A 24,742-nucleotide genomic window follows, 5' to 3' on the forward strand; every position below is an offset into this window, starting at 1 on the left:
TGGTTTGAAATTAATTATTTTATGTGAAAGACCTATGTAGCTAGGTTATAGAGTTGGGTGGTTTTCCTCATATGCTGGCTTGTGCCATAGAAAAGCATTAAAGGACATCTAAGGCGAAGCAGAAACATTGTCATGTGACCTATAGTATTGCCGAGACTAATAAAGTCCAACAACAAGAAAACAAACATACAGCCACCAAGTCTAATTATATATGAAACATACTTTTTCCTTAAAAAAAATCATAAATCATAATTATTATTATCGTAAAATCATCTATCAATTTTCAGTTTTTATTTCATGAAGTAATTATTATCTCCATATGTTGATAATTATTTTATGCTTGTTAACCTGTTGAACACTTGAACTTATAATGATTAACACATATACCATCATTATAGAGTAAGGATAAAGTCAAACTAGGTTTATCTATTTAGCAGACTCTGAGATACTCTTGTTAAACATATGATAACTCAATAAGTTGACTATACATATGATATCTCAATATGTCGACTATACATATGATAACTCAATATATCGACTATACATATGATAACTCAATATGTCGACTATACATATGATAACTCAATATATTGACTATACATATGATAACTCAATATGTCGACTATACATATGATAACTCAATATATCGACTATACATATGATAACTCAATATGTCGACTATACATATGATAACTCAATATATCGACTATACATATGATAACTCAATATGTCGACTATACATATGATAACTCAATATATTGAGTATACATATGATAACTCAATATGTCGACTATACATATGATAACTCAATATATCGACTATACATATGATAACTCAATATATCGACTATACATATGATAACTCAATATGTCGACTATACATATGATAACTCAATATATCGACTATACAATTATGATAACTCAATATAATGATTATATATAAAATATTACAATACTTTGACTTTATATGAAATAACACAATATTTTGACTTAACATAAAATAATACAATATTTCGACTATATGTATGTTAACACAATAATTAACTATGCATAATTCTACATTTACATAATACAATATAGGAACTATACATATCATTACACAAATTTACAACTATACATAGGTTAATACAACATTTTGACCATACATAAGTTATATATGTTTCAGTAACATAAGAAATACAAATTTTGACTATACATGATTACATTAGATAACACAATATTTCATTATGCATGAAATAACACAATATTTTGACTATACATAAAATAATACAATGCTGGTAGTACAATTAGTTAGTGCATGACCAAAATATATGTGAGCAGAATATTCCAGAATAGCAGGGTCAAGGTGAAGCCAATGTTTGAACTACTTTATTCATTACTAAGTAGGTATCTCTGCTTTTTATAGGTAATATATATGTTAATTATTTGAAACAATCAGAAGCTTTCAAATGTATACAAAGTAACAGATATTAATTAAACATTTGGTACCATCCCTTGATCTCTGGTGTATGGAAAGCCATTCTTGTAATAAATCTCATGGGCATTGCAACAAAGTCGTAAATTGTTCTTTCCAAGTACATGGAGTTAATGTACTGTTGCTTGGACTTCTTCATATGGTCTTTATGAAGCTGAATGTTTACATTGGCAGTGATTTTGTTAACATTACTAGATGTTAGTATTTAGTTTATTGTTAAATTATGACAGCTAGATCATTGTTGTAGAGGTGTGTGGTGAAAAAAGTCGGGGATAAAGATATAATTGTAACACTGGTCCAAACAGTTGTTTATTATCCTACCAGGTATAACTGATATTACAAGCAAAACTAGCAGGCATGTATTTTTTTGGTTGTTGATTGTCATATCATCTGGCCTGTTATGAATGCTGTATAAGCTATTTTTCAACCATGCCATTATTTACTTTGTTTTTCTCATAATTTGAAGGATAGACTGTCTGGCATGGAATTTTTTATGCTAGAAGTATATACACCCAGTTCTTGAAACATGTATGAAGAAAATACATATGTTTATGTTCATTAGTTAAGGTCATACCTAAATACAATTATTAGTATGTTCACATGGAACTTATAACTAAAGTCCAATTAGTTACTTTAGTTGAGCATCAAACTTACAATCCCTGAATGTTTATTTATATTTGTTTTGCAAAAGTGTTTCACTGCAGTCGTGAACACATACTCATTTGATGGTCACACCTCTCTTAACAAATGAAAATAGTTTAAAACCATATAATTGAGAAATGATTATACATTGAGTGGTTAAAATTAGATTTTTTTCAATCTCGCCATGAAAATGAATATTTTAAATTACTTCCTATTGACTCATTGTTTGGTTGATATGAAGTGATATTAACCCTGTCACCTTGAAATTTGCTAGACGCAAAAAATGTGCTTTTAGGTTTATTTATTATAACTGTTTGAAAACTTGTATAATTATGCCGTCTGAGGCCTTTTGGTATTAACCAAAATCTATACAATTGTCCTCTTAACCCTACCCTGCTGTAATGTACTAGCCCAGCTTTGAATTTGGAACAGTCCATTCAAAGTATAAGGGATTTAAATGTTAATTTTTTTTAAAAATGGAAAAGGCAGATATAGAGAATTAATTACAATCATTTTGTAAGCAATGGACAATTCTGAACTCAAAGCTTGACCATTTCATTTCATTAATATAGTAACATTTACTTTATGGAAAGATTTGTCAGTCAGGTCATAACAGTTCTTTTGATTTGTAATTCAAATATCTTATTGCAGTGAAAATGCAAGAATGCCTAGGAGAAAAAAAAACAACTGAATATTTGTTATTTTGAAATTGAATTTAACATTATCTTTTTTTCATATATTTTCAGGGCCCTCCATTGATCTCACCCCAACCTTATTAGGAATATATGACAAGATTGCATCAGCCAATGACAAAATGGATAAGGGACCAGATGACCAATCAGAAGTTGAATACTTTGTGACCAATGATAGCTTGGAGGATGGCTCTGATAACCAATGTCATTCACCAAAATCTTCACCTCTTCTTTCCAGACATACAATTATTGACCAATCAAAATTCAGGGAACTTTTAAATCAGCCAAATAGTGCAAACTCTGAGGTTGAGAACAAGTTTAAGAAAAACAGAGTAAGGGTTGACTCTGAACATAGAAATCCAGTTGATCTGGATGAAGATAATAAGAAGAGACCTTTAAGTATAAGCTCAATGTCTTCCTCATCAACCTCTTCTCTTCCAAGAAGAAGAAAGCGACCAAATCTTAGTGAATATGTTGAATCACCCAGCTCTAGTCAGCTAGATATTGAAAAACTTGACAATATTTTATACATTGATGACAACATTGAAGAAGATGGGCATGAAAGAAGTGCTGAAGAACTTTCTGTGTCCTCAGAGGATAAAGGAAAGTCAGGGGGTGACTCAGAGTCTCATTCATCTGTGGACCATTCTATAAATGAATCGGACCAACCAGAACTCTTGAAACAAGAAAGATCATTGTCTCTCGACCAATCAAATACAAACTTATCATTCACTTCAGCTAATTCTGCCAATAGCAGCACTGCTGATATATCATCCTTGACCTCTGACCAAAAGTCTGTTGATAGTAATTCAGAAGGTGAAAAGGTCAGAAGGTCACCATCAAGGTCATCACAGAAGTCAATTGGAATGTCAAGGTCAACTTCATTGAAACAGCAGGCTCACTATGTGAGCTATGTACAGAGAGTAGTCACTGAACTTGTGGAAACAGAGAGAACATATGTTTGGAATCTACAAGATATAAAGCAGGTGGGTTGATTTAAAAAATGTTTCATACTTTTATATAATAGCCATTGACATAAGAATTATCTTGACCAAAATGATTAGCTAATCAGAGCTTGGAATGCTTAAAGCTCATATATTGTGATCATCATGATTAATATCATGAACTATCATTCTATTTATGGGTACATAGATATCTCTACCACATTCTCCTGCATTATAAGTAGGTTTTAATTATCAATTTTAATAGGATGGTGTAATGAGATAGCGTAATTCAACACCTTGTTAATAAACAAGCTTGTTGCCATTTTCTTTTTTGCCTTTTTAAGAGACAAAGTGTAGGTTACCTAATAGATCTACATCCTGGCCCAGGACACTTAAAAAGACATTATGTTTTTTATTGTGTCAAATTTAAGATGAAATAAAAATCAAAGTAGACTTTTCCCCAACAACTGGTGAATTTTATGTAATTAAAGTTTAATTATGATTACAGGGATCAGTTTATTGAAGTTTAAGTGTCATTTATGTACATAATTGTGAAAGTTACATAATTCCTGCACTGTTAATTTTGTAAACTTGTCTTCTCCTTCTTTGAATTTGGAGCTTTGACAGTTTAAAGTGAATTTAATATTAGTATTTTAGGGTATTATAGTCAATATTATGGTTTCATCCTGTTACCAAAATAGTAAAAGATGTGAGTTTACAGTCTGACTGTTGGAGCTTTACAAGGATTTTCAATGTCTCCACTCGTCACTGGATTGGGTGTCTAGGTGGTAAAGTTGAATGCAAAGAGTCATACTCTGAAGTTTGTCAACGGATGTCTAACTTCTTCAGTTTGTATTTTGTAAAATTAATTTTCTTAGAGGAACCTACCCAAAACCACTACTTCAGAGGGGGGAGGAGGGGGGCGGGGACTCCCTCCCCTAGCTAAGCTCTTCCTGCCAAAGGTTCTTTTTAACAATTGTGTGCATAAAGGTTTGTTTACCCTTTCCTTTAGAAAAATTACCATGTTGACAAGCACAAACTTAGCTTTCAAAGTACATTGTATTTCAAACCCTGCCCTTTTAAGATGTTAGCTAGAACAGCACAGTCTGATTAAGTTGCATAGATTTGCAGACTGGCACACCTATGTACTAGTAGCATAGGTAATTTTTGTCACTTCTAGTATTTAGAGAGTTAAATGGTAAAAGTTTTATATGGAAATGAAGACGAGAAAGTTACTACATTGTATATTGTTGTAATTATAATTCACAAAAGAGGTCACTCATGTAAATACTATGCACAATAGATAATTTTAATGCAATATTTATATTCCGCTGTCAAAGTACATGCATTTCTTATTTATAAAGGCCTACTCTTTAATTGACAAAACAGATGCATATATATTTCACAAACATTGGCGATTGAAATTGTTCTTGTATTTTCTATTTTCCACCTGTTAGTACATGTAAGGAAAACAAAAAACTGGTTAAAAAACTTGTTATTACACATGTTACTTGCATACTTTTGCCTTCTTGACACATGATCATTTATCATAAAGGGGAATGAACATTCTATCAAATTCACAGCTAGTATGTAATTATAGTATATATATATGAGGTAGGTACATTAATCATTCTGGTCACTGGTGAAAATAACATTCATGATGATGACAGGTATTATATGAAGCATATATGTATTCTTATACCACATGCTATATTAGTAAATTGTACAGAAAAGTTATTCTCATGCATGTTAAGTTCTGACCTTTTGTATTTATCATTTGATATTATTATTTTCGAAATTGAAAAATGATAAAATTTATGATTCTTTTAAACTGCTATATGCCATTGTTATATTATGCCATTGAGATTTTAATTAGCAGGTGTATAAATTTATGACCTTGAGACCACCTGCAGGCATTTCTTTAACTAAATCTGGCTTGCATTTCCTGAATTATAATAAGACGCTTTCTTAATCCAAAACCTGCTAGATTTTTTAAATGGACCTTTCCAGCTTTCAAAATCGAATGTCTATTATCAATTTGGGGATATCAAGATGAAAAATAAAGGTTAGTCAGCCAGTAGTCTATAGCCTGTTCAAAATGCAATGATATGCAGGCTGGTCTGGGTCCTTACTGATGGACAGAGGCTTATCAGCAGTGTAAAATGTTAAAATTCAAAAATCTTAATATTGTTATCTGTGTAAAGATAATGAGTGTACAATCTTTCAAATATCTTAAGCATTTGCTGAATCATAACTTTAATGGCCCCAAAATCTCATCTTAATCTTCACAAAAGCTGCATATTTTTAAAAGTGTTTGAACTTTAGATTTTCAAACTCTCAAAATATCTCCTAGAATTAAAAGATGAAAACAGCTCTGTGCTTTATGAATATTTTCATTACCCCTCCATAATTTTAATAATAAACCAGGGATTTGAGAGTTGAACCTGAGTTTATAAACTCTCCGAATGCTAGTTGCTATGAATGACTCAATTTTACCAATAAATTTATTAAGCTGCCCAGTCTGTATTTTTGCAATTTACCAATTTCTGTTAGTTGCTCTATTTCCAAACTTTTGGTACTGAACAATTTTCAGTTTGGAATATAAAGCTAAGAAATTCTTTTGCACAAAAATGTATCAGCACCCCATTCATAGAAGCAGATAATGTGCTTATTTGTGTCTGAAATGTTTTCTTCAAATCAATATATTACATGGTGATGTCCAAACTATGTATTATAATAATGCATTTGGTCATTAATACATGTATTTTCTTCTGTATTTATTTGTTAATGAAATCTGGTATTGTTTGCTTTTTTACAGGGTTACTATCAGCATATAGCAGATTCTAAAACTCTAAACATCACTGTACAAGAGAGGGAGTGCCTGTTTGGAAATATATTAGAAATATATAACTTTAGCCGGTAACAATGCTTTAATATTTTCCATATAAAAATTTTGCAAATTTAGTGATAGATTAAGTTTCAGTCGCAGTAATAGGTTTTTCATTTGAAAGTTTTTGTAAAGAAACTGTATACAACTTTTTCATCAATTAAAGAAGCTAACTTTTAAACTATATATTTGAAAAGTAGCCATATAACCTTGAACAGCATTTGGCAAGCAGAACATTTTTGCTTCGGACCAGTTTGCCACCCAAAAATTTTAATGGACTATTTTGCCAGCCAAAAATATTTTGAAGGACAATTTTGCCAAGTCGCTACCATTGTCTGTAAGTCAGTTAACATAAGGAACCTTCTAACAATATGTGGCAGTAAATCTATCTATTCTTTCATTTGTGTAGTAGATATGACATCTTTTAAGTCAGGATATTATTGAAATTTACCATATTACAGTCACTTCCTGTCAGAGCTAGAGGATTGTGGGATGGACCCTATAAAAGTTGCAGGATGTTTCTTGAAGAACAGTGAAGGATTTGTGATATATGCTCACTATTGTACAAATTATCCAAGGTTTGTACCCTGCATTATTTCTTTCATAATTATGCTCTGATAAAAATTTTGAATTTTTGGTGGTACAGGTTGGGTACCCACTTTTACCTCAATCTTTGCTTGTTAGAGATCAAGTTAAGGTCTTCTGTCACAAAGACAGCAGTAAAATCTCAATATCAGTGTCTTAAAACCAAATCAAAATGATATACAGATACATTGCCGATTATGTTTGAAATGTAGTCTTTTTTTTCGTAACAGTTGCAGCTAACCCTTTGACAATATAACTCTATTTCCTCCTATGTGTTTCATGTTATCAAATGTACAGGGGCTGTTATTTGCATTGTTACATTCACCTTTATGCATAGATACAACACTCTGTCAATGTTGTACCATGTTTCTGTGCAATGTTATGTAACAGGAAGTACAAAAAATGCAAAACAGATTTTTTTTCACATTCTTTTGGGAAAATGGGGACATTACATATGGTTATTTTTTTCTGTTTATTTTGTCTAATGGACTTCATTATCATCTCAAACATTGAGAATCTTGAAGAAATTACCTAACCATGAAAGATATTTCTGATTCATGTAACACTTCCCGAATGCATAAATTTCAAGCTATAAATATTATAACTGACAAAATTTGACACAAGGGTTTGACAGCATTTGAGAACATGATTTGAAACTGCCTCAGTCATTGTTTTTTCCATATTGACTGATAAGATATCCAGTATTTAGATACCTTGCATAAAAAAATTCTACCCTTAGGTAAGATTTGTGATTGATAAGACAGATTAAAGGCTACGGAGATCAGTGATTATCATTTTTCTTCCTTACCTCATAGTTTGTCAGCAAATTTTTTAAGATAGGCCCAAGCATTGTCAATTAAGTAAAGAGCTGTCAGCGATAAAAACAATATCAATGTATTATCAAAATTTTTTTGTTGATTATTTATCGATACATACTTGAATTTTTTTTGTAATATTGACTTATTGATTTAAAGAGTAGAAATTATGAAAATTTACACAAAGCATATACAGAAGCAGGTGTCCATGTCTTAAACTATGGTGTCATTGTATAATGAGCATATTTCATAGCAGTGATGAGATAAAAAAAATCATGCCATTGACATTTATAAACAAGGCACTTCGTAATATTGTATGAACAGAATAATTATGTTTTGTTACTGAAATCATGTAAATAGGTATGAAAGTGCATGATAAACAATTAATTATAAGGAATTATCTATACATGTATATATCAGTGCATCGCAAGTATTTTTCATCTGATATCGATATATCGCCAATATGCTTTGCATTGAATCAATCACAGCTCTAGTTGAGCACCATATTGCTGATCATTAAAGTATAAGAAGATACAATATTTGTGTTTTGCAGTGCTGTGGCAGTGTTGACAAAGGTCATGTGTGATCCTCATCTTAATTCTGTGTTTAAACAGAGACAGTTAGCATTGAATCACAGTCTACCACTGGGAGCGTATTTACTGAAACCAGTCCAGAGAGTTTTAAAATATCATCTTCTGCTTCAGGTAATTTTGGGCTTCAATATTTTATAACCCATTAGGAAATCTTAGAAAATGAGCATATCTATGGTCATTGCCATCCTGCTCTTTAGGCAATGATTTTGTACATTTATGTAACTCTTGACCTACGATATTTGAAACCATAATTAAAATGGTAAAAGTGGAAGAAGAATGGTCTTAATCTTGGAATTCTATTTTCCTTTACTTAGCTTAAATTTTCCAACATAAGTCAATTTTACCAGTATTATGTCAGGCCTTCTGATTAGGTATTTCCTGACTGACATTTCAGGCAAGTTTTAGCTTGTTCAATATTTTTTTTTTGTAAGTTATTTACCGGATGCCCAACATGATTTATCAAACAAATAAGATTAATAAGAATTTTTCTGTATACAAGGTACATGAACATTATAATACCAGTTCTATCAGGCATAAATTCAAGGTTAACCTACTTCAGGTTTTTCAATTGTTTTGCAATATAATATCATCAATATAATATCATCATCAATTCCTGCTTTCCAAAAGAGATTTTGGTGTTAATCAAAAAACATGAAAATAGAATGTATGTAATTTGGAAAGGAATGATTTAGAATAAGCAATGTTTTCTTTTCTAGAATATTCTGAAGCACTACAGTAAGAAGGATCCCGGGCATGACAAGTTGGTCTCAGCTCTAAATCACATGACCAACATGTCACATCAAATCAATGAGATGAAACGGAAACACGAGCACGCCGTGCGTGTTCAAGAAATACAGTCACAACTAGAAGACTATGAAGGCGAGGACTTTACAATGCTGGGAGAACTTGTACTTGAGGTATACACATAATTGAATTTTATTTGCTTATGCCTCCGATAAGGGGCGTCCGTGGCCGAGTGGTTAAGGTCGTTGACTTCAAATCACTTGCCCCTCACCGCTGTAGGTTCGAATCCCAACAGGGACTTTGGATTCTTTCATGTGAGGAAGCTATCCAACTAGCTTACGGAACGTCGGTGGTTCTACTCAGGTGCCCGTTCGTGCCTGAAATAATGCACGGAAGGGCACCTGAGGTCTTCCTCCACCAGTAAAGCTGGAAGTCGCGATATGACCTATACTGTGTCGATGTGACGTAAAACCCAAAACAAACAAACAAACAAAGCCTCAGATAAACTCTTTTGGCACCTACGATAGACTCTTTTGGCGCATTATAGAGGAAATAGAAGAGGTGCATTGGTTTGCAAAATTTAATGTTCTGCTCAATTATTAAAGCACCATTAGACATATAACTTATATAGTTAAACATGTGAAACATGCAAACCATTTTTAGCTCGACTATTCGCAGAATAATCGAGCTAATGCAGTCACCCATTTGTCGGCGTCGGCGTCGGCGTCGGCGTCGGCGTCCCTGTGGTTAAGTTTTTGTATGTAAGCTGGTATCTCCATAACTACTGAAGGGAATGGATTGAAACTTCACACACTTGTTCTCTGTGATTATCTTAGATGATTGGCACAAGTCCCATAACTCTGATTTGCTTTTTTTCATAATTATGCCCCTTTTTCGACTTAGAAATTCTTGGTTAAGTTTTTGTATGTAAGCTGGTATCTCCATAACTACTGAAGGGAATGGATTGAAACTTCACACACTTGTTCTCTGTGATTATCTAAGATGATTTGCACAAGTCCCATAACTCTGATTTGCTTTTTTTATTATTATGCCCCTTTTTCGACTTAGAAATTCTTGGTTAAGTTTTTGCATGTAAGCTGGTATCTCCATAACTACTGAAGGGAATGGATTGAAACTTCACACACTTGTTCTCTGTGATTATCTAAGATGATTGGCACAAGTCCCATAACTCTGATTTGCTTTTTTTCATAATTATGCCCCTTTTTCGACTTAGAAATTCTTGGTTAAGTTTTTGTATGTAAGCTGTTATCTCCATAACTACTGAAGGGAATTGATTGAAACTTCACACACTTGTTCTCTGTGATTATCTAAGATGATTGGCACAAGTCCCATAACTCTGATTTGCTTTTTTTCATAATTATGCCCCTTTTTCGACTTAGAAATTCTTGGTTAAGTTTTTGTATGTAAGCTGTTATTTCCATAACTACTGAAGGGAATGGATTGAAACTTCACACACTTGTTCTCTGTGATTATCTAAGATGATTGGCACAAGTCCCATAACTCTGATTTGCTTTTTTACATAATTATGCCCCTTTTTCGACTTAGAAATTCTTGGTTAAGTTTTTGCGTGTAAGCTGGTATCTCCATAACTACTGAAGGGAATGGATTGAAACTTCACACACTTGTTCTCTGTGATTATCTAAGATAATTGCCACAAGTCCCATAACTCTGATTTGCTTTTTAACATAATTATGCCCCTTTTTCGACTTAGAAATTCTTGGTTAAGTTTTTGCATGTAAGCTTGTATCTCCATAACTACTGAAGGGAATGGATTGAAACTTCACACACTTGGTCTCTGTGATTATCTAAGATGATTGGTACAAGTCCCATAACTCTGATTTGCTTTTTTGCATAATTATGCCCCTTTTTCGACTCATGAATTCTTGGTAAAGTTTTTGCATGTAAGCTTGTCTCTCCATAACTACTGAAGGAAATGTATTGAAACTTGAAGAGTTTGTACCTTTTCGGACAATTTTATGTATTCATATAGGTAAGCATTATTATACTCAATGAAACACCCTTGTGACAAATTTTCGAATAGTCGAGCGTTACTGTCCTCCGACAGTTCTTGTTTGCCTGCTGGTTTACATAAACAGAGATGAAAACATTAATTATCGGATTATGCACCAGCATGTGCCCTGGTTACAGGTTTTTTATAATCGGGTATGTAAAATTCTAAGCTTACTGCAATGATGACCTAGTGAGTTTCATTATCAAAATATATATGTCGAATTACATCACACTAGTACTTGCATAGCATTACAGTATTAGTTTTTAATACAAAAAAACAAATAACTAAATGTGTAATTACTGAATCAGACATAAACTTTTATGTAAGAATAGCTTTCATGCACCTTTTTTCCGTGCATTTACATCTGCAGAAGTCCTTGGACTCATTAAATCCCTCAGCATGCAGGCTCATGTTTTAAATGCATCCTTGTGCTTCTGCAGAATATTAATGCATAAAAATGGTGCATTAACCCTCTTTTGAATTTGCTATGTTCATTGTTCAAAATGGCTTGAACCAATATATTGGTGTATAGTCTTTAGACATAATAGATAAAGTGTGAAAAATTGAAATTCACTGAGCACTGTACTGCTTACTTGTGTTAAGGGTAATCAACATTTCAAATCAGGTTTTAGATTACAATGATAAATTTTTATATGATGATTTTATATCATGTTTCGCTTTATGTGTGTACCTGGCAGATACTTGACTTACGAGATGCAATATTGAATATTTAGAATACCTGTAAAACATCATTTATTAGTTTGTTAATGGTGAATAAATGTTTAGTGCACATCATAAAAATATTTGAACACACTTGACAATTTCATGGTTAAAATAGTTTTATGATTATCATCAAAGTAAGATAATTAAAGCATGCTCTTTGTTAAAGTAGGTACACTGTTGTATCCATATTTTCTAACAATATTTTGAATAATTATGTTTGTTGAATTTGAATTAACAAATGTGTATGATTTTATCTATATTATACTCATATCTTATCATCTATTTGTAGGGGTCATTTCGTATGTTTGGGGTCAAGGCTTCACGTCAATTGTTCCTTTTCGAGAAAGGTGTAATCATTGCCAAACGTAAAGAAGACGGGATGCTGAGTTGCAAGGCTGTGATACCCGTAAGTTGATATGTAACTTTTAACCCGCTTGAGCACATGGTTCCCAGGTGAGCAATCTAGCATTGGTCTGCATTGTCATTAGTCAATTTTTATTCTTTGAAAGATATCAGTGCAGTGGTAAGATTGAGAATATTCAGAATGCATTATTTTGTCTTTTCAACTTTTATTGGTGTTTCATATTTTATCTATTCAACTTAAATACAGTGAAATCTGCTTATAATGTTATTAAGGGGACCGCCAAATTTATATTGTTATAATTTGATAGCCTTATATCCAAGAGTCAACCAATTTGAGACCAAGGCAAAAGCATCGTCATAACCATTCTATCATTATAAGTAATATCATTATTAGTAGAGTTTGTTGTATATGTTTTATATGAGCAAATTTGTTTTGTCTGTCAATCTGCCGATCAACTTTTTAAACCTTCCTGCTCTTTTTTTCCGACATCTGTTATCCTCTTTGAAGTAACCCTTTACCTCATATATACGCGAAACAACGCACTTTCTACCCCCCCCCCCTTTTTTTAGGCCTGAAATAGTGAAAAAATGTCCTATTTGGGCCCCAAACACATGTTTTAGTTTGTGAAATGTTGCTAAAAAAAGTGAGCACTTTTTCGGCGCCGCCCCCCATTCAAAAGATACCTCAGGGGGTTGCCAAGCAAATTTTGGACTTGTGAGAGGCTTAAAATGACCCCAGGTCGATCATAAGGTAACGTGTCCCCAACGCTGAAAAGCCTTTGACTCTATCTCAATCCCTTGAGAAGTTGCAGCACTTTGAAATTAATTTTGATGGAAAAAATCGAGGCAAAATAGTGATTTTTGGCAATTTTGAGATGTCCTTTCGTTGCCATGGTAACAGGAAATTTAAGACTGAGCATGTCGTTACAAAGGCAATGGTCAAGTCAACATTTGTGCCAAGTTTGATTAGTATTGAAGCATTTTTCATAGCAGTTTGAACTTGTAAGAGGAGGCTTTTAAGTGAAAATGGCCATTTTTCACAATATGCTCAAGAGGGAAAGGGTTAATGTTTTCTAGTACCCTGATTTCTCTAAAACTCATCTGTTATTAATCAACTTAGGGTATGTGAGGACGAGAATTTGAAGTTGGTCAGCCAATAGCATAAAGCCTGGTCAGACAGCATGGATGTGCTGTGTGGCCTGACTGTATTCTAGTGCCAAAGGCTTATCACTGTTGCTTCCAGTAGGTTAAACGTTAAAAAGAAAGTATATATATATGATGTTGTTGTTAAATCTTTGGAATGTTTTGCGTAATATATTTTAATTCATTTAAAACATGCAGTCTGACATAATTATTGATTTGACATAATTATTGATTATCAGCTTAAAACTCATCAGCTGTTGCTAACAGTGTCAGTGTGTTGAAGTGTTGAAATGCACCTTTAGCATAATTAGTTGTCTGCTTCGATGAAAAAGTTGAGCTATTATGATCGCTGCATAATGTCATTGTTGTCATGCAAAAGCTTTAATGTAGCCTATTATTTAAACATTTAAAAGTTATTAACATGAAACTTTGAGTTATTGCTTTTCATGACAAGGTGCAGTTTTTAGGGGCATAACTCTGAAAGTGCTATCCAGCTAGCTTACGGAACGTCAGTGGTTCTACTCAGGTGCCCGTTCATGCCTGAAATAATGCAAGGAAGGGCGCCTGAGGTCTTCCTCCACCAGTAAAGCTGGAACGTCGCCAAATGACCTATACTGTGTCGGTGTGATGTTAAACCCAATCAAACAAACAAACAAACTCTGAAAGCAATATTTTTGAAGTTATTCCCCTTTTTTACTTAAAATTTTAACAGGCAAGCATTAACACCACATGCGCTGCTCTTGTTTTATCTTAAAGCTGTCATACTTACATCATGAAATGATTTGATATCATATTTTGTTTACTTTCAGTGTAACCAGTTGATGTTAGTAGAAAGCATCCCTAAGGAACCCCTCAACTTCCAGATTATTCCCTTCGATAACCCTAAAGCTGCTCATATCATCCATGTAAGTATATGGTACCATATTTATTTTGGAAGTTAGTATTTTTGTCTCCTGTGGGTTTCATTATGAGCAGTCTGTCACTTGCAGAGAAATTGGTAATAACTCGTTAGTTACCCAGAAAACCTGATAAAATGACTCCACCAAGATACCAGTATGACCAAAACTGTTCTAAAATCGGTGTTGAAACCAGAACTAACAATAAATATAGTATTCTTGTATACATTATACATGTACTTTTTTCTTTTTCAAAACTTACATAAGTAGCTTTTGATTATTTTTTTTCTGGATTAACCAGCAGATGGTTTAATTTTAGAAGGGCCTGAACCTACAACTCCTAGGTTTAACTTAACCACAACATCACTAAGGGCAAATCTGTGAACATGTGCAGCTTCAACTTATTGAAGTATGGTGATGATTATAAGCGTTCTATTTTCTTTAAATTTACTTTCACATGCAATTTATTTCATCAGGCTCGTAATCTTGACCAGAAAAGGAAATGGTGTCAGGAGATTAAGCGTCTTATACTCGAAAGTTACTCGAAAAAGATTCCAGACAATGTTAAAGATCTCATTATTGAAAAGCTCGGCAAGAGTAAAGAAGATGGTAAGATGATAATATAAATAATCCATATTTAAATGATTATTAAAGTGTATAAAGCTATATATCTGCTGCAAAAATTAGTGTTTGAATTTTAAAAAATAATACTTCCAAAATACTTAGATGACATAAACATGGTAGTGAATTGCCTTTAAATGTGAACCACGCATACAGGAAATCATTGATAAACTGATAAAACCCTAGTACCTAAAATAGCAGAATAATATTTTGTTCCAAATCATTTTATTCTATTTATGAAACAGTGCAATATTCATGTGTGTTAAATTACAGAGACATTCTTTGGGAATTGAACATAAAATTAAGGAAATAATATAATTTTAATGTTGATGATTTTTTTTTCAATTTCCGCAAAAAAGTCAAAATAACAATTTTGTTTTTACAATTTACATTAAAATATGACTATGCAGATAGCCCATTCCCTAAGGAATAACAAGAACTAATTTTTATTGGAACTTTCAGAACTGGTTCAGGCCGGTACGGCTGATTCCGGAAAAAGTCATGTGAGTACACCAGATTATCTTGAGAAACGTCTACGAGCACGGAGAAAATCAGGATCAGCCCTTATATCAGGTATGTTTTACATATTCTTTTATTGCAGTTTTTACTTGCTTAACATGGAAAATACTCCTACCAAAGTACCAACATTTTTCAGAATCTCTGATAAAGTGGGAATCGCTTATGAGACTAACAGTTTAAAATTTTGTAGAGGTTTCTTTTCACATAGTACATGTACCTCAAATGACTTGAAACACTTTTTGCTTAAAGTCTCTCCAAATATAACTAGAAGAAAATAAAAACAATGTTATTAACAGTTTATGAAATTGGTGAAGTTTTTAACACCTCTCAAAAAGTTTGATCATGCTGGAATGAAAGCAATTTTAATTATAATTTATACAGAAATATTGCGGCCTCAAAAGAACAGAAGAGCTCAGCAAGCAAAATCTAAGGTATCGTTTCATTTTCATATTTTGCACCTTATTATGTGCCCTTATTTTACATTTGATAAGCATAAATTATAGTTGTTTTGCAATATGTTGAAAACTAAATATTGAAAAACTGTAAAAGTTCCATTTGTGAGTGAATGCTAGATGTTTATTATTAACATTTCCAAGCAAAGTGTGCTATGCTGCAGTCATTTTAGATGTCCTAGAATGGATTAAACTTTATAGCATGGCTCTTTAAAGTTTTTTTGTTTTTTTTAAATTTAAAGGATGGGATTTCCCTGATAATCCATCAGTGACAATATTAGATCATAGCTATAAAGGGAATGCCAAATAATCATGTTTAAAATTGTTCATATACATGTTTAAAAAGCTAATTTTGTATTTTATGGTTTAGGAAAAGATTTTACAGATACTATATTTTGAATTTTCAGTCTGAATCACCTATCTTGAAGCCACAACCTTTAGAAAGTTTGATGTATACAAAGAACAAATATCAAGTAAGAATTCTGAATACAATAAGTGATGTGATCATTTCAGTTGATCTCAAATTTTCTCAGGTTTTAATTTTGTTAGTTATAATAACACTTTAACAGAAAATGGACCTTTCTGTGTTTACAGTTTTATGTAAATTGGCTAATTTGTTATCCAATCGCTATACTGAGATAATACATAGTCACTGGTTGACCTGGTTTGCACAAAAGAACATGTGCTTATGTTTGTGATACTGTTTGTGAGCAGTTGACCTAGCAATGAATGGAAAAGGTGTGGCTAAATGTTCCGCTACGAAAAACCGGAAAGGTCCATTGGAAATGCTTCTGATTTACTTTATGATCAAGAAAGGTTTGGTGATTATAAATAAGTATTACCTTTCTGGAACTTGAAGATCCTATCTTTGCCAACAGGTAGCCAGCACATATTGTCATCTTAGTGTAGTAACAGGTTAACTCCTAATAAATTATGTAAGAGTTAACCGTGACTGTACAATGGTGACGATATGCGCAGTCCGAGCTGGTTCTACTAACATTTTAAAATTTCATCTTAATATAAGTAATATTGATAATGGACATTTACAAAAATGGAATCTAAACAGATTGTTTTATGAAATTCAAAAAGGTTAAAGGTTAAACATAAAAATGTTATAAAGTAGGTGGCTATAAGTCTTAAATAATGTAAAGAGGAGCTCTTAGGGTCTTTCTCCAGTAGTAAGATCTTAAAGTCACTCAATAACTAGCATTTAAACAGTGTAGTTTTGATGTAAAATGTCAAAAAGTTTAGTAAAACTAAGAATTATTGAAACATGGTTGTTGTACATATTTCAGGAGAACAATGGTTACAGAACGCCATCAGGGCTTGCAAGAGGATCAAAAGTCTCCAAACAAGAAGAAAACCAGGAGAACTGGTCTCCAAATCGTGCTGCCAAACGTCCTGTCTCTATTCAGCGAAGTCGGAGTTTCCAGACCTCTTCTATAAAAAGTCCATCACCTGAGCCATATTTAAAAGAGAAATCCAATGTGGATTCCATGTCCATGGATAATCTGTCTCAGTCAGATGGACCAGCTCTTCGAACAAACAGTTTTCGACTGGCGACTCGAGTTTCGCCAATTCGGTTCGATTCGGTAGACGGTGCCAGAATCCTTCAGAGTCAAGATGAAGGAGAAGAAAATGTTAAATTGAATGGAGACATTCAGAAACTTGTAGACAATATGAGACCATCAGTCAGGAAAAGTATTGATGACATAGATGGTGGCGGAAATAAGTCAGATCAATATTTCCGTGAAAAGACGTCAAATGGTGAAAGCCATAATTTTGATGGAAGCTACCTTGATGATCTCAGTTCACCGAAGAGGTCACGCTATGCAAGTATGCCTGTTTTAAACACTATACCATCGAGTTCTCCTCGCACTTCAAGACTGTCATCCGAGAGGTCGGCCTATAGTCCAACAATGAATCATCTACCAAGATCCAGCATACACCATGCCAAAAGAATTGATATTAAACCTTACTTTTCATGCAGTAGAGACAAAATAAATCAAATTTCGTCTTCACCAGCTAAAAACAAAGAAAACGATTTACAGAGTTTGACAAAGGACCAAAAACATGTTAATGCTTTTAACGATACTTTCTCACATATCAGGAAATCTCAGGAAAACCTTTGTGACAAAACTGGAGAAGTGCCAAAACCTTTAAGTTTAACCCAGCCTAAGCCTTTCACTTCCACTTTAAAAAGTTCCGCCAGTGTTCTACAATCACAAGCAAGGTTGAATAAATGGGGTCAAGAAAGGTTCATCAAAGGATCTATGTCAGATTTGTCACATTTAAAAGATGATCCATGGGTACGGAACAAACAGAGGTCTTATACAGAAACAAAATTGACTTTAGATGCAATGAGAAATAAATCTCCTAAAGTTGAAAGGTCACCAAGTAAACAAACAAACAGAAAAATTGATAGACTTAGTTTAGATAATAACAATCCACGACATTTAAGAACCCAGTCTTTTAACGGAGAAGACACTATGGCCTCAAACAATAGTTTAGACTGGATTGTATATGCAAACAGAAACTCTTTGCCAGTTTCGGGTCTGGCAAGTGAAGAAATCGGCAGAAAGTATAAATTTTGCACACCACCTAGAGGTGTAATGGACCAAACCCAACTGTCCAAATATAGTGATGCAGAGATGATGAAAACACCTCAGCATCGGACAGCTGTAGCTTCACACAGTACACCCATTAATACTTCATCAAGTAGTTACAGCAATCATAGTTCTGGTCAAGAAACAGATTTTAGAATGAACGAAAGCTCAATTTCTTTATCAGCAACAAACACAAGCAGTGAAACATGCAGCAGTCCAGATATATTGAAAGATGGGGTTTTTGATGATAATGGTTTATCAGAAAAATTCTTCCCAAGAGAAAGGGCACAAGTTTCTAGATCGTTCTCATCACCAGGGTCAGACTATTCTCCGAAGTTAAAGAGGCAGCATCATGAAGACCGACCAGCATCTGCTGATATTCTAGGTGATGGCATGAAAGAAAGTGAAAAGCTCATTGCTGAGATGGAGCATTATTTGAAGCGATCAACCTCATCAAGTGGAAGTCTAAGTTCCTCTAATAGTAAATTTCCAACCAATATACCAAACTTCGAGAAAAAGAATGAAAACAAAAATTACAATCGAAACTCAGTCTTATCCACAGGATCTGCATCTTCATATGAAAGCACTAGTGACTTTAAAGAAAAAGAAGAACAAGAAGAAGGTTTAGTTGATTCAATAAAGAATAAAATAAGTAGCATTACATCAAAGCTCACTGGAAAGAAGTCTGTGATATCACAATCGCAGATATCAAAACTGAATGAAACTTCACCTAGATTTACTCCTGAAGATCATCCAAACAAGATAAACAATAATCTCAGTTTACGAATCAAGCCAGGGCAACATAGATCAGGGAAACTAAATCTACCATCCCTTCTTAAAGAATCAGAACTAGGTAGTGAAGCTATTGGCTCGAGAATGGCAAACACCGATCTAGATGATTATGCGACCTTTTCTTTACCTCAGGATGCAGAAACAACTGAATCTAAACAGGAAGGTAAACAATTGCATTATGGGAGATTTTCATCAGCAAGTTTGACTGGTTTTAAGTTAAACCAAATTCAGTCTGCCAAATCAAAACAGCAGTCTCAGTCTGAATCCAAACTTTATCATCCTGTAGCAAACTTGAAAAATGTGGCCCAGTCTGATTCAGCATTTTCTATTCAAAGTGCAGATAATGATTCTAGTTCAACAGAAGATTCACCTCGTCGTGGGGAATCACATGAGGGTAGGGAGTCACCAGGTCAAGATAAAGATTCAAAAGAATCTTCAGGTACAGGCACCTTCTATGAACGGAGATTTTCTGAAGTTTTTAATAACGATGAAGCATTTAGAGATTCTGCTGTGTATTGTGATGACATAGATTCTCCGCCGGCTGTTACACAGAAAAAAACAAACCCTTTACCACCTACTCCTACTGTAAATATTAAATGTTACATTAGTCAATTGGAAGAAAAGAATAAACAAAAAATGCCACCACCAGTAAAGGTTCGTCAGAAGGAACCGAGTGCTACAATCAAACAGCGAATGGAGAGTTTAACAGCGCATAGCGAATATCGTAACAAAAGTTCAAGTACCAGCCGCAGTATGAGTACGGCAACAAGTCGTACCCAGAGCTGCTCTTCTAGCCGCGCAGTTAGCGAGGAAAGGCAACTCACTGGATCTGCACTACAAGAGTATATAGTCAATAAATTTCCGACAAAATCGGGTCTGGAAACTTTTGATGATTGCTCATTCAGAAGTAGGTCAGGGTCAAGCTCTAGGGGCGGAGGGAGAATGAAAGCGGCATTTTCAACCGGAAGGCTTGATCTTCTTAGTATGGATGTTGATAATTTAGTTATAATGAAAGGCTGGGTTAAAGAACTTGTTAAAAAGTTCCAAGATGAAAAATGATTTTTTTATATTTGATATATTTTATAAAATTTATTTATTAATTAAACCAGAGGTATGTCATGAAAGTGCAATGTTTGTGTTTGTGACGTTTTAAAACAACTGTGATTAGTTTTAATATGTTTCTTCTTTTTTTAAAACAAATTTCTTAGCAAAATAGTGTATCTGGAAATATTTTTTTAGAGTGTATATATTATATATTACATGTTACTTGATGTTTTTATCTGATATGTTTCTTATTTTTGTTAAAGATGTGCTGGTGAATTGTGCTGAAAATGTAAAAATGTATATCTAGTTCAAAAAGTACTATTGAGTGTTAGAAAAGTGTACATGAACATAATATAGATTTTAAAAATAAAGTGGAAACTTGTATTTTAAAAAAGTGCATGTAATTCAAATTTCAAGCTACATTAGTATAAAGTGGTAGTAGTTGATAAGAAATGCATTCTTCTTAAGACCAATATAATATTTAATTTTTTAGCTCACCTGAGCATGCTCAGGGTGAGCTTTTAGGATCGATGATTGTCCGTCGTCCGTCCGTTCACATTTAGTTGTTAACACTCTAGCGGTCACATTTTTGCCTCAATCATCATCAAACTTGGTCAGGATGTTTGTCTAGGTGATAGCTCGGATGAGTTCGAACATGGGTCATCTCGGATGAAAAAGTAGGTCACCGGAGCTAAAAATAGAAAAACCTTGTTAACACTCTAGCGGTCACATTTTTGCATCAATCATCATCAAACTTGGTCAGGATGCTTATCTAGTTGATAGCTCGAATGAGTTCGAACATGGGTCATCTCGGATGAAAAAGTAGGTCACCGGAGCTAAAAATAGAAAAACCTTGTTAACACTCTAGCGGTCACATTTTTGCATCAGTCATCATCAAACTTGGTCAAGATGCTTGTCTAGGTGAAAGCTCGGATGAGTTCGAACATGGGTCATCTCGGATGAAAAACTAGGTCACCGGAGCTAAAAATAGAAAAACCATGTTAACACTCTAGAGGTCACAATTTTGCCTCAATCATCATCAAACTTGGTCAGGATGTTTGTCTAGGTGATAGCTCGGATGAGTTTGAACATGGGTCATCTCGGATGAAAAAGTAGGTCACCGGAGCTAAAAATAGAAAAACCTTGTTAACACTCTAGCGGTCACATTTTTGCATCAATCATCATCAAACTTGATCAAGATGCTTGTCTAGGTGATAGCTCGGATGAGTTCGAACATGGGTCATCTCGGATGAAAAACTAGGTCACAGGAGCTAAAAATAGAAAAACCTTGTTAACACTCTAGTGGTCACAATTTTGACTCAATTGTCATCAAACTTGGTCAGGAAACTTGTCTAGGTCATTGCTGGGAATAAATCGAACATGGGACATCTCGGATGAAAAACTAGGTCACAGGAGCTAAAAATAGAAAAATCTTGTTAACACTCTAGTGGCTACTGTTGTGATCCAAATATTCTGTTAATTGGTCTGAAAGTTTGTTTTGATGATTTCTAAGTCAAGATCGAACATGGGTCATCTTGGATGAAAAACTAGGTCACACCGCCCAAATATGGAAAAACCTTGTTAACATTCTAGTGGTCACATTTTCGACTCAATTATCATCAAACTTGGTCAGGATGCTTGTCTAGGTAATTGCTTGGATGAGTTCGAAATCGCATGTGAAACTAAGTCACCGGAGCTAAAAATAGAAAAATCTTGTTAACACTCTAGTTGCTACTGTTTTGATCCAAGTATCCTGGAAATTGGTCTGAAAGTTTGTTTTGATGATTTCTAGGTCAAGTTTGAATATGTGTCACCTGGGTAAAAAACTAGGTCGCACTGCTCAAATATGGATAATCCTTGTTAACACTGTAGTGGTCACATTTTTGACTCACCTGTCATGAGACTTGGTCAGAATGCTTGTCTAGGTAATTGTTTGGATGAGTTTGATAAGTCAGGTGAGCGAGCTAGGGCCATCATGGCCCTCTTGTTTATTTTATATTTTTGTTACTTTTTTTCGTGAGAAAAGGGGATGAACTGTAAAATGAAAGATATGAACTCAAAGAAAGTAAGATAGATTTTCTAAAAATTGATATTTTTAAATTGCAACATAACAGTTGGATGATCATTATTAAAAAAAATATGTCTTTTTGAATTGATTAAAGCCTCTATCACTTCAGCCTTACGGCAGTCGCTCAAACACATTTCACTAAAATTGCTGTGTTTCATGTGGAAGTCGCAAGACAGTCGTTCAAATTGTTAAGGTCGCAAGGTAACCGCAATGTCACAGACTGATTTCTCAACATGCACATTATTTTTGCGATTTTTTGGACAGATTTTGGACGTCTCGAGTCTGTCGTATGATAATAGTACAGAAGACGATTTCTAGAAGGTCTCAAATAAAAATGTTTTGCGTTTGTCTTGCGAGGACTGCAGGGTTGCTGCACGAGCATCGTGCAGCTACTGTCGACCGTAATCAAATGCTGTCACATGACAGATCTACTAATCCCTCTAGATAGACTGCCAAATTGCCTGTGACTTTCTATAGCACAGATTTCTATACAAAGCGTAGGACCCAAATTTTTTTATGCGGCTTATGTGATAGAGGCTTAAAAGGCTTTTCTCAATTTTCTCATTTTTGGTTTATTTAAAAAAATTTTTTATTTTTTTGCCATAGATTTCAATTTTACCTTTTTTCTATATTTTAAATAACATGAAAACATTTATTTACTGTAATATTACTTTTGTTTGTTTTATCACAATTAGGCATAGCTTTCGTAATTTGTTGTAAATTTGCTCTTTTTAATATGGAAACTTACTGTTGCTTTTTTATCTACAAAATTTATCGAACAGAATTTTGTTCCATGTGTACATGTAATTCCTTTTCATTACATGGAAATAAGACATTTTCATTTCCTTTAAATTCAAAGAAAATTTTGTAATAATTATTATTCTGTTGTTCGTCAAAACAGTAGACAAAATATTATGGAATTGAAATAATTCATACTGTAAAAGGCTTAAGAGCATCTATTGCGAAATTTACCACTTTGAAACATGAATTGAATAAAAGTTCTTCTATTAAGTACATTTTAACTTAAATCCTTGCAAAACCAAAAAGACAACGTTTACATAATGGAATACTGTATAATTTCATTTTAACTTTTTTTTTAATATGGGGAGCTGGATTTCCTTAAAATTACACCACAAAATTCATTGTCATAGATAGATGTATGTACATGTATTTTATAAACCATCTTTTAACCCATTACTTCATATACACGCCTTTTAACGCCTTTTTCACCCCCCCCCCCACCCTTTTTGTTGTCTCAAATGGTGAAAAAATGCCTTATTTAGGCCCCCAACACTTGTTTTTGTTTGAGAAATGTTGTTAAAAAAAGTGACCACTTTTTCGGCGCGTTCCCCCAACCAAAAGATACATCAGGGGGTTGCCAGAAGGGGGATGTGCCCCCTTCTGTTTGGGGGGTTTGAAGGGGGGCGGAGTCCCCCTCATCGCCAAGAAAATTTTGGACTTGTGAGAGGCTATAAATGACCTCAGAGAGATCATAAGGTAACGTGTAACCAACGCTGAAAAGCATTTGACTCTATTTCAATCCATTGAGAAGTTGCAGCCCTTTGAAATCAATTATGATGGAAAAAATCAACGCAAAATAGTGATTTTTGGCAATTTTGAGATGTCCCCTCGTTGCCATGGTAACAGAAAATTTAAGCCTGAGCATGTTGTTGCAAGGGCAATGGTCCAGTCAACATTTGTGCCAAGTTTGATTAGTGTTGAAGCAGTTTTTATAGTATTATAGCAATTTGAACTTGTAACGGGAGACTTTTCAATGAAAACAGCCATTTTTCACAAAATGCTCATGAAGTAATGGGTTAAAGCAATATTTATCAAAATAATTGAATAATTTCTTATTGTTTGTGTTTAACATTTGTTGAACTATATGGTATGAATTTTGCGATATAAAAAAATGGAAGCATGACATTTTGTGTTTATTTTCATTAATATTCATCATAATTATATACATTTATTACACTATAAAGCTGTGGGTAAGAATCTTACCAAAGACCCTCAATTGTTTCATGTGAGGTAGCTATCAATCTAGCTTGTGGGGGTGTTGGTAGTTTTCACTCTGGATTAGGCAAAAAGTCACATTGGATTTACCG

At 33.7% G+C, this 24,742-nt stretch overlaps 1 protein-coding gene across 8 annotated transcripts in view; it reads left to right on the plus strand.

Annotated features, from left to right (window-relative positions):
• LOC132727398 (serine-rich adhesin for platelets-like) overlaps nt 1-21,691 on the plus strand; it is a 71,370-nt gene extending 49,679 nt beyond the window's left edge. For all 8 annotated transcript variants that reach the window (XM_060712864.1, XM_060712867.1, XM_060712868.1 and 5 more), the window contains 12 exons: nt 2,862-3,793; nt 6,570-6,670; nt 7,100-7,216; nt 8,592-8,742; nt 9,348-9,548; nt 12,420-12,536; nt 14,446-14,541; nt 15,009-15,141; nt 15,616-15,726; nt 16,054-16,103; nt 16,532-16,597; nt 17,420-21,691. In XM_060712864.1, coding sequence (XP_060568847.1) covers nt 2,862-3,793; nt 6,570-6,670; nt 7,100-7,216; nt 8,592-8,742; nt 9,348-9,548; nt 12,420-12,536; nt 14,446-14,541; nt 15,009-15,141; nt 15,616-15,726; nt 16,054-16,103; nt 16,532-16,597; nt 17,420-20,581 — 5,237 coding nt within the window. In that variant the 3' untranslated portion in view covers nt 20,582-21,691. The remainder of the gene's footprint in view (nt 1-2,861; nt 3,794-6,569; nt 6,671-7,099; nt 7,217-8,591; nt 8,743-9,347; nt 9,549-12,419; nt 12,537-14,445; nt 14,542-15,008; nt 15,142-15,615; nt 15,727-16,053; nt 16,104-16,531; nt 16,598-17,419) is intronic.
• The last annotated feature ends 3,051 nt before the right edge of the window (nt 21,692-24,742 follow it).

This window comes from Ruditapes philippinarum, unplaced genomic scaffold, assembly GCF_026571515.1.
Source record: "Ruditapes philippinarum isolate M1 unplaced genomic scaffold, ASM2657151v2 ctg86_1_1_1_1, whole genome shotgun sequence".
Lineage (NCBI taxonomy): Eukaryota > Metazoa > Mollusca > Bivalvia > Venerida > Veneridae > Ruditapes > Ruditapes philippinarum.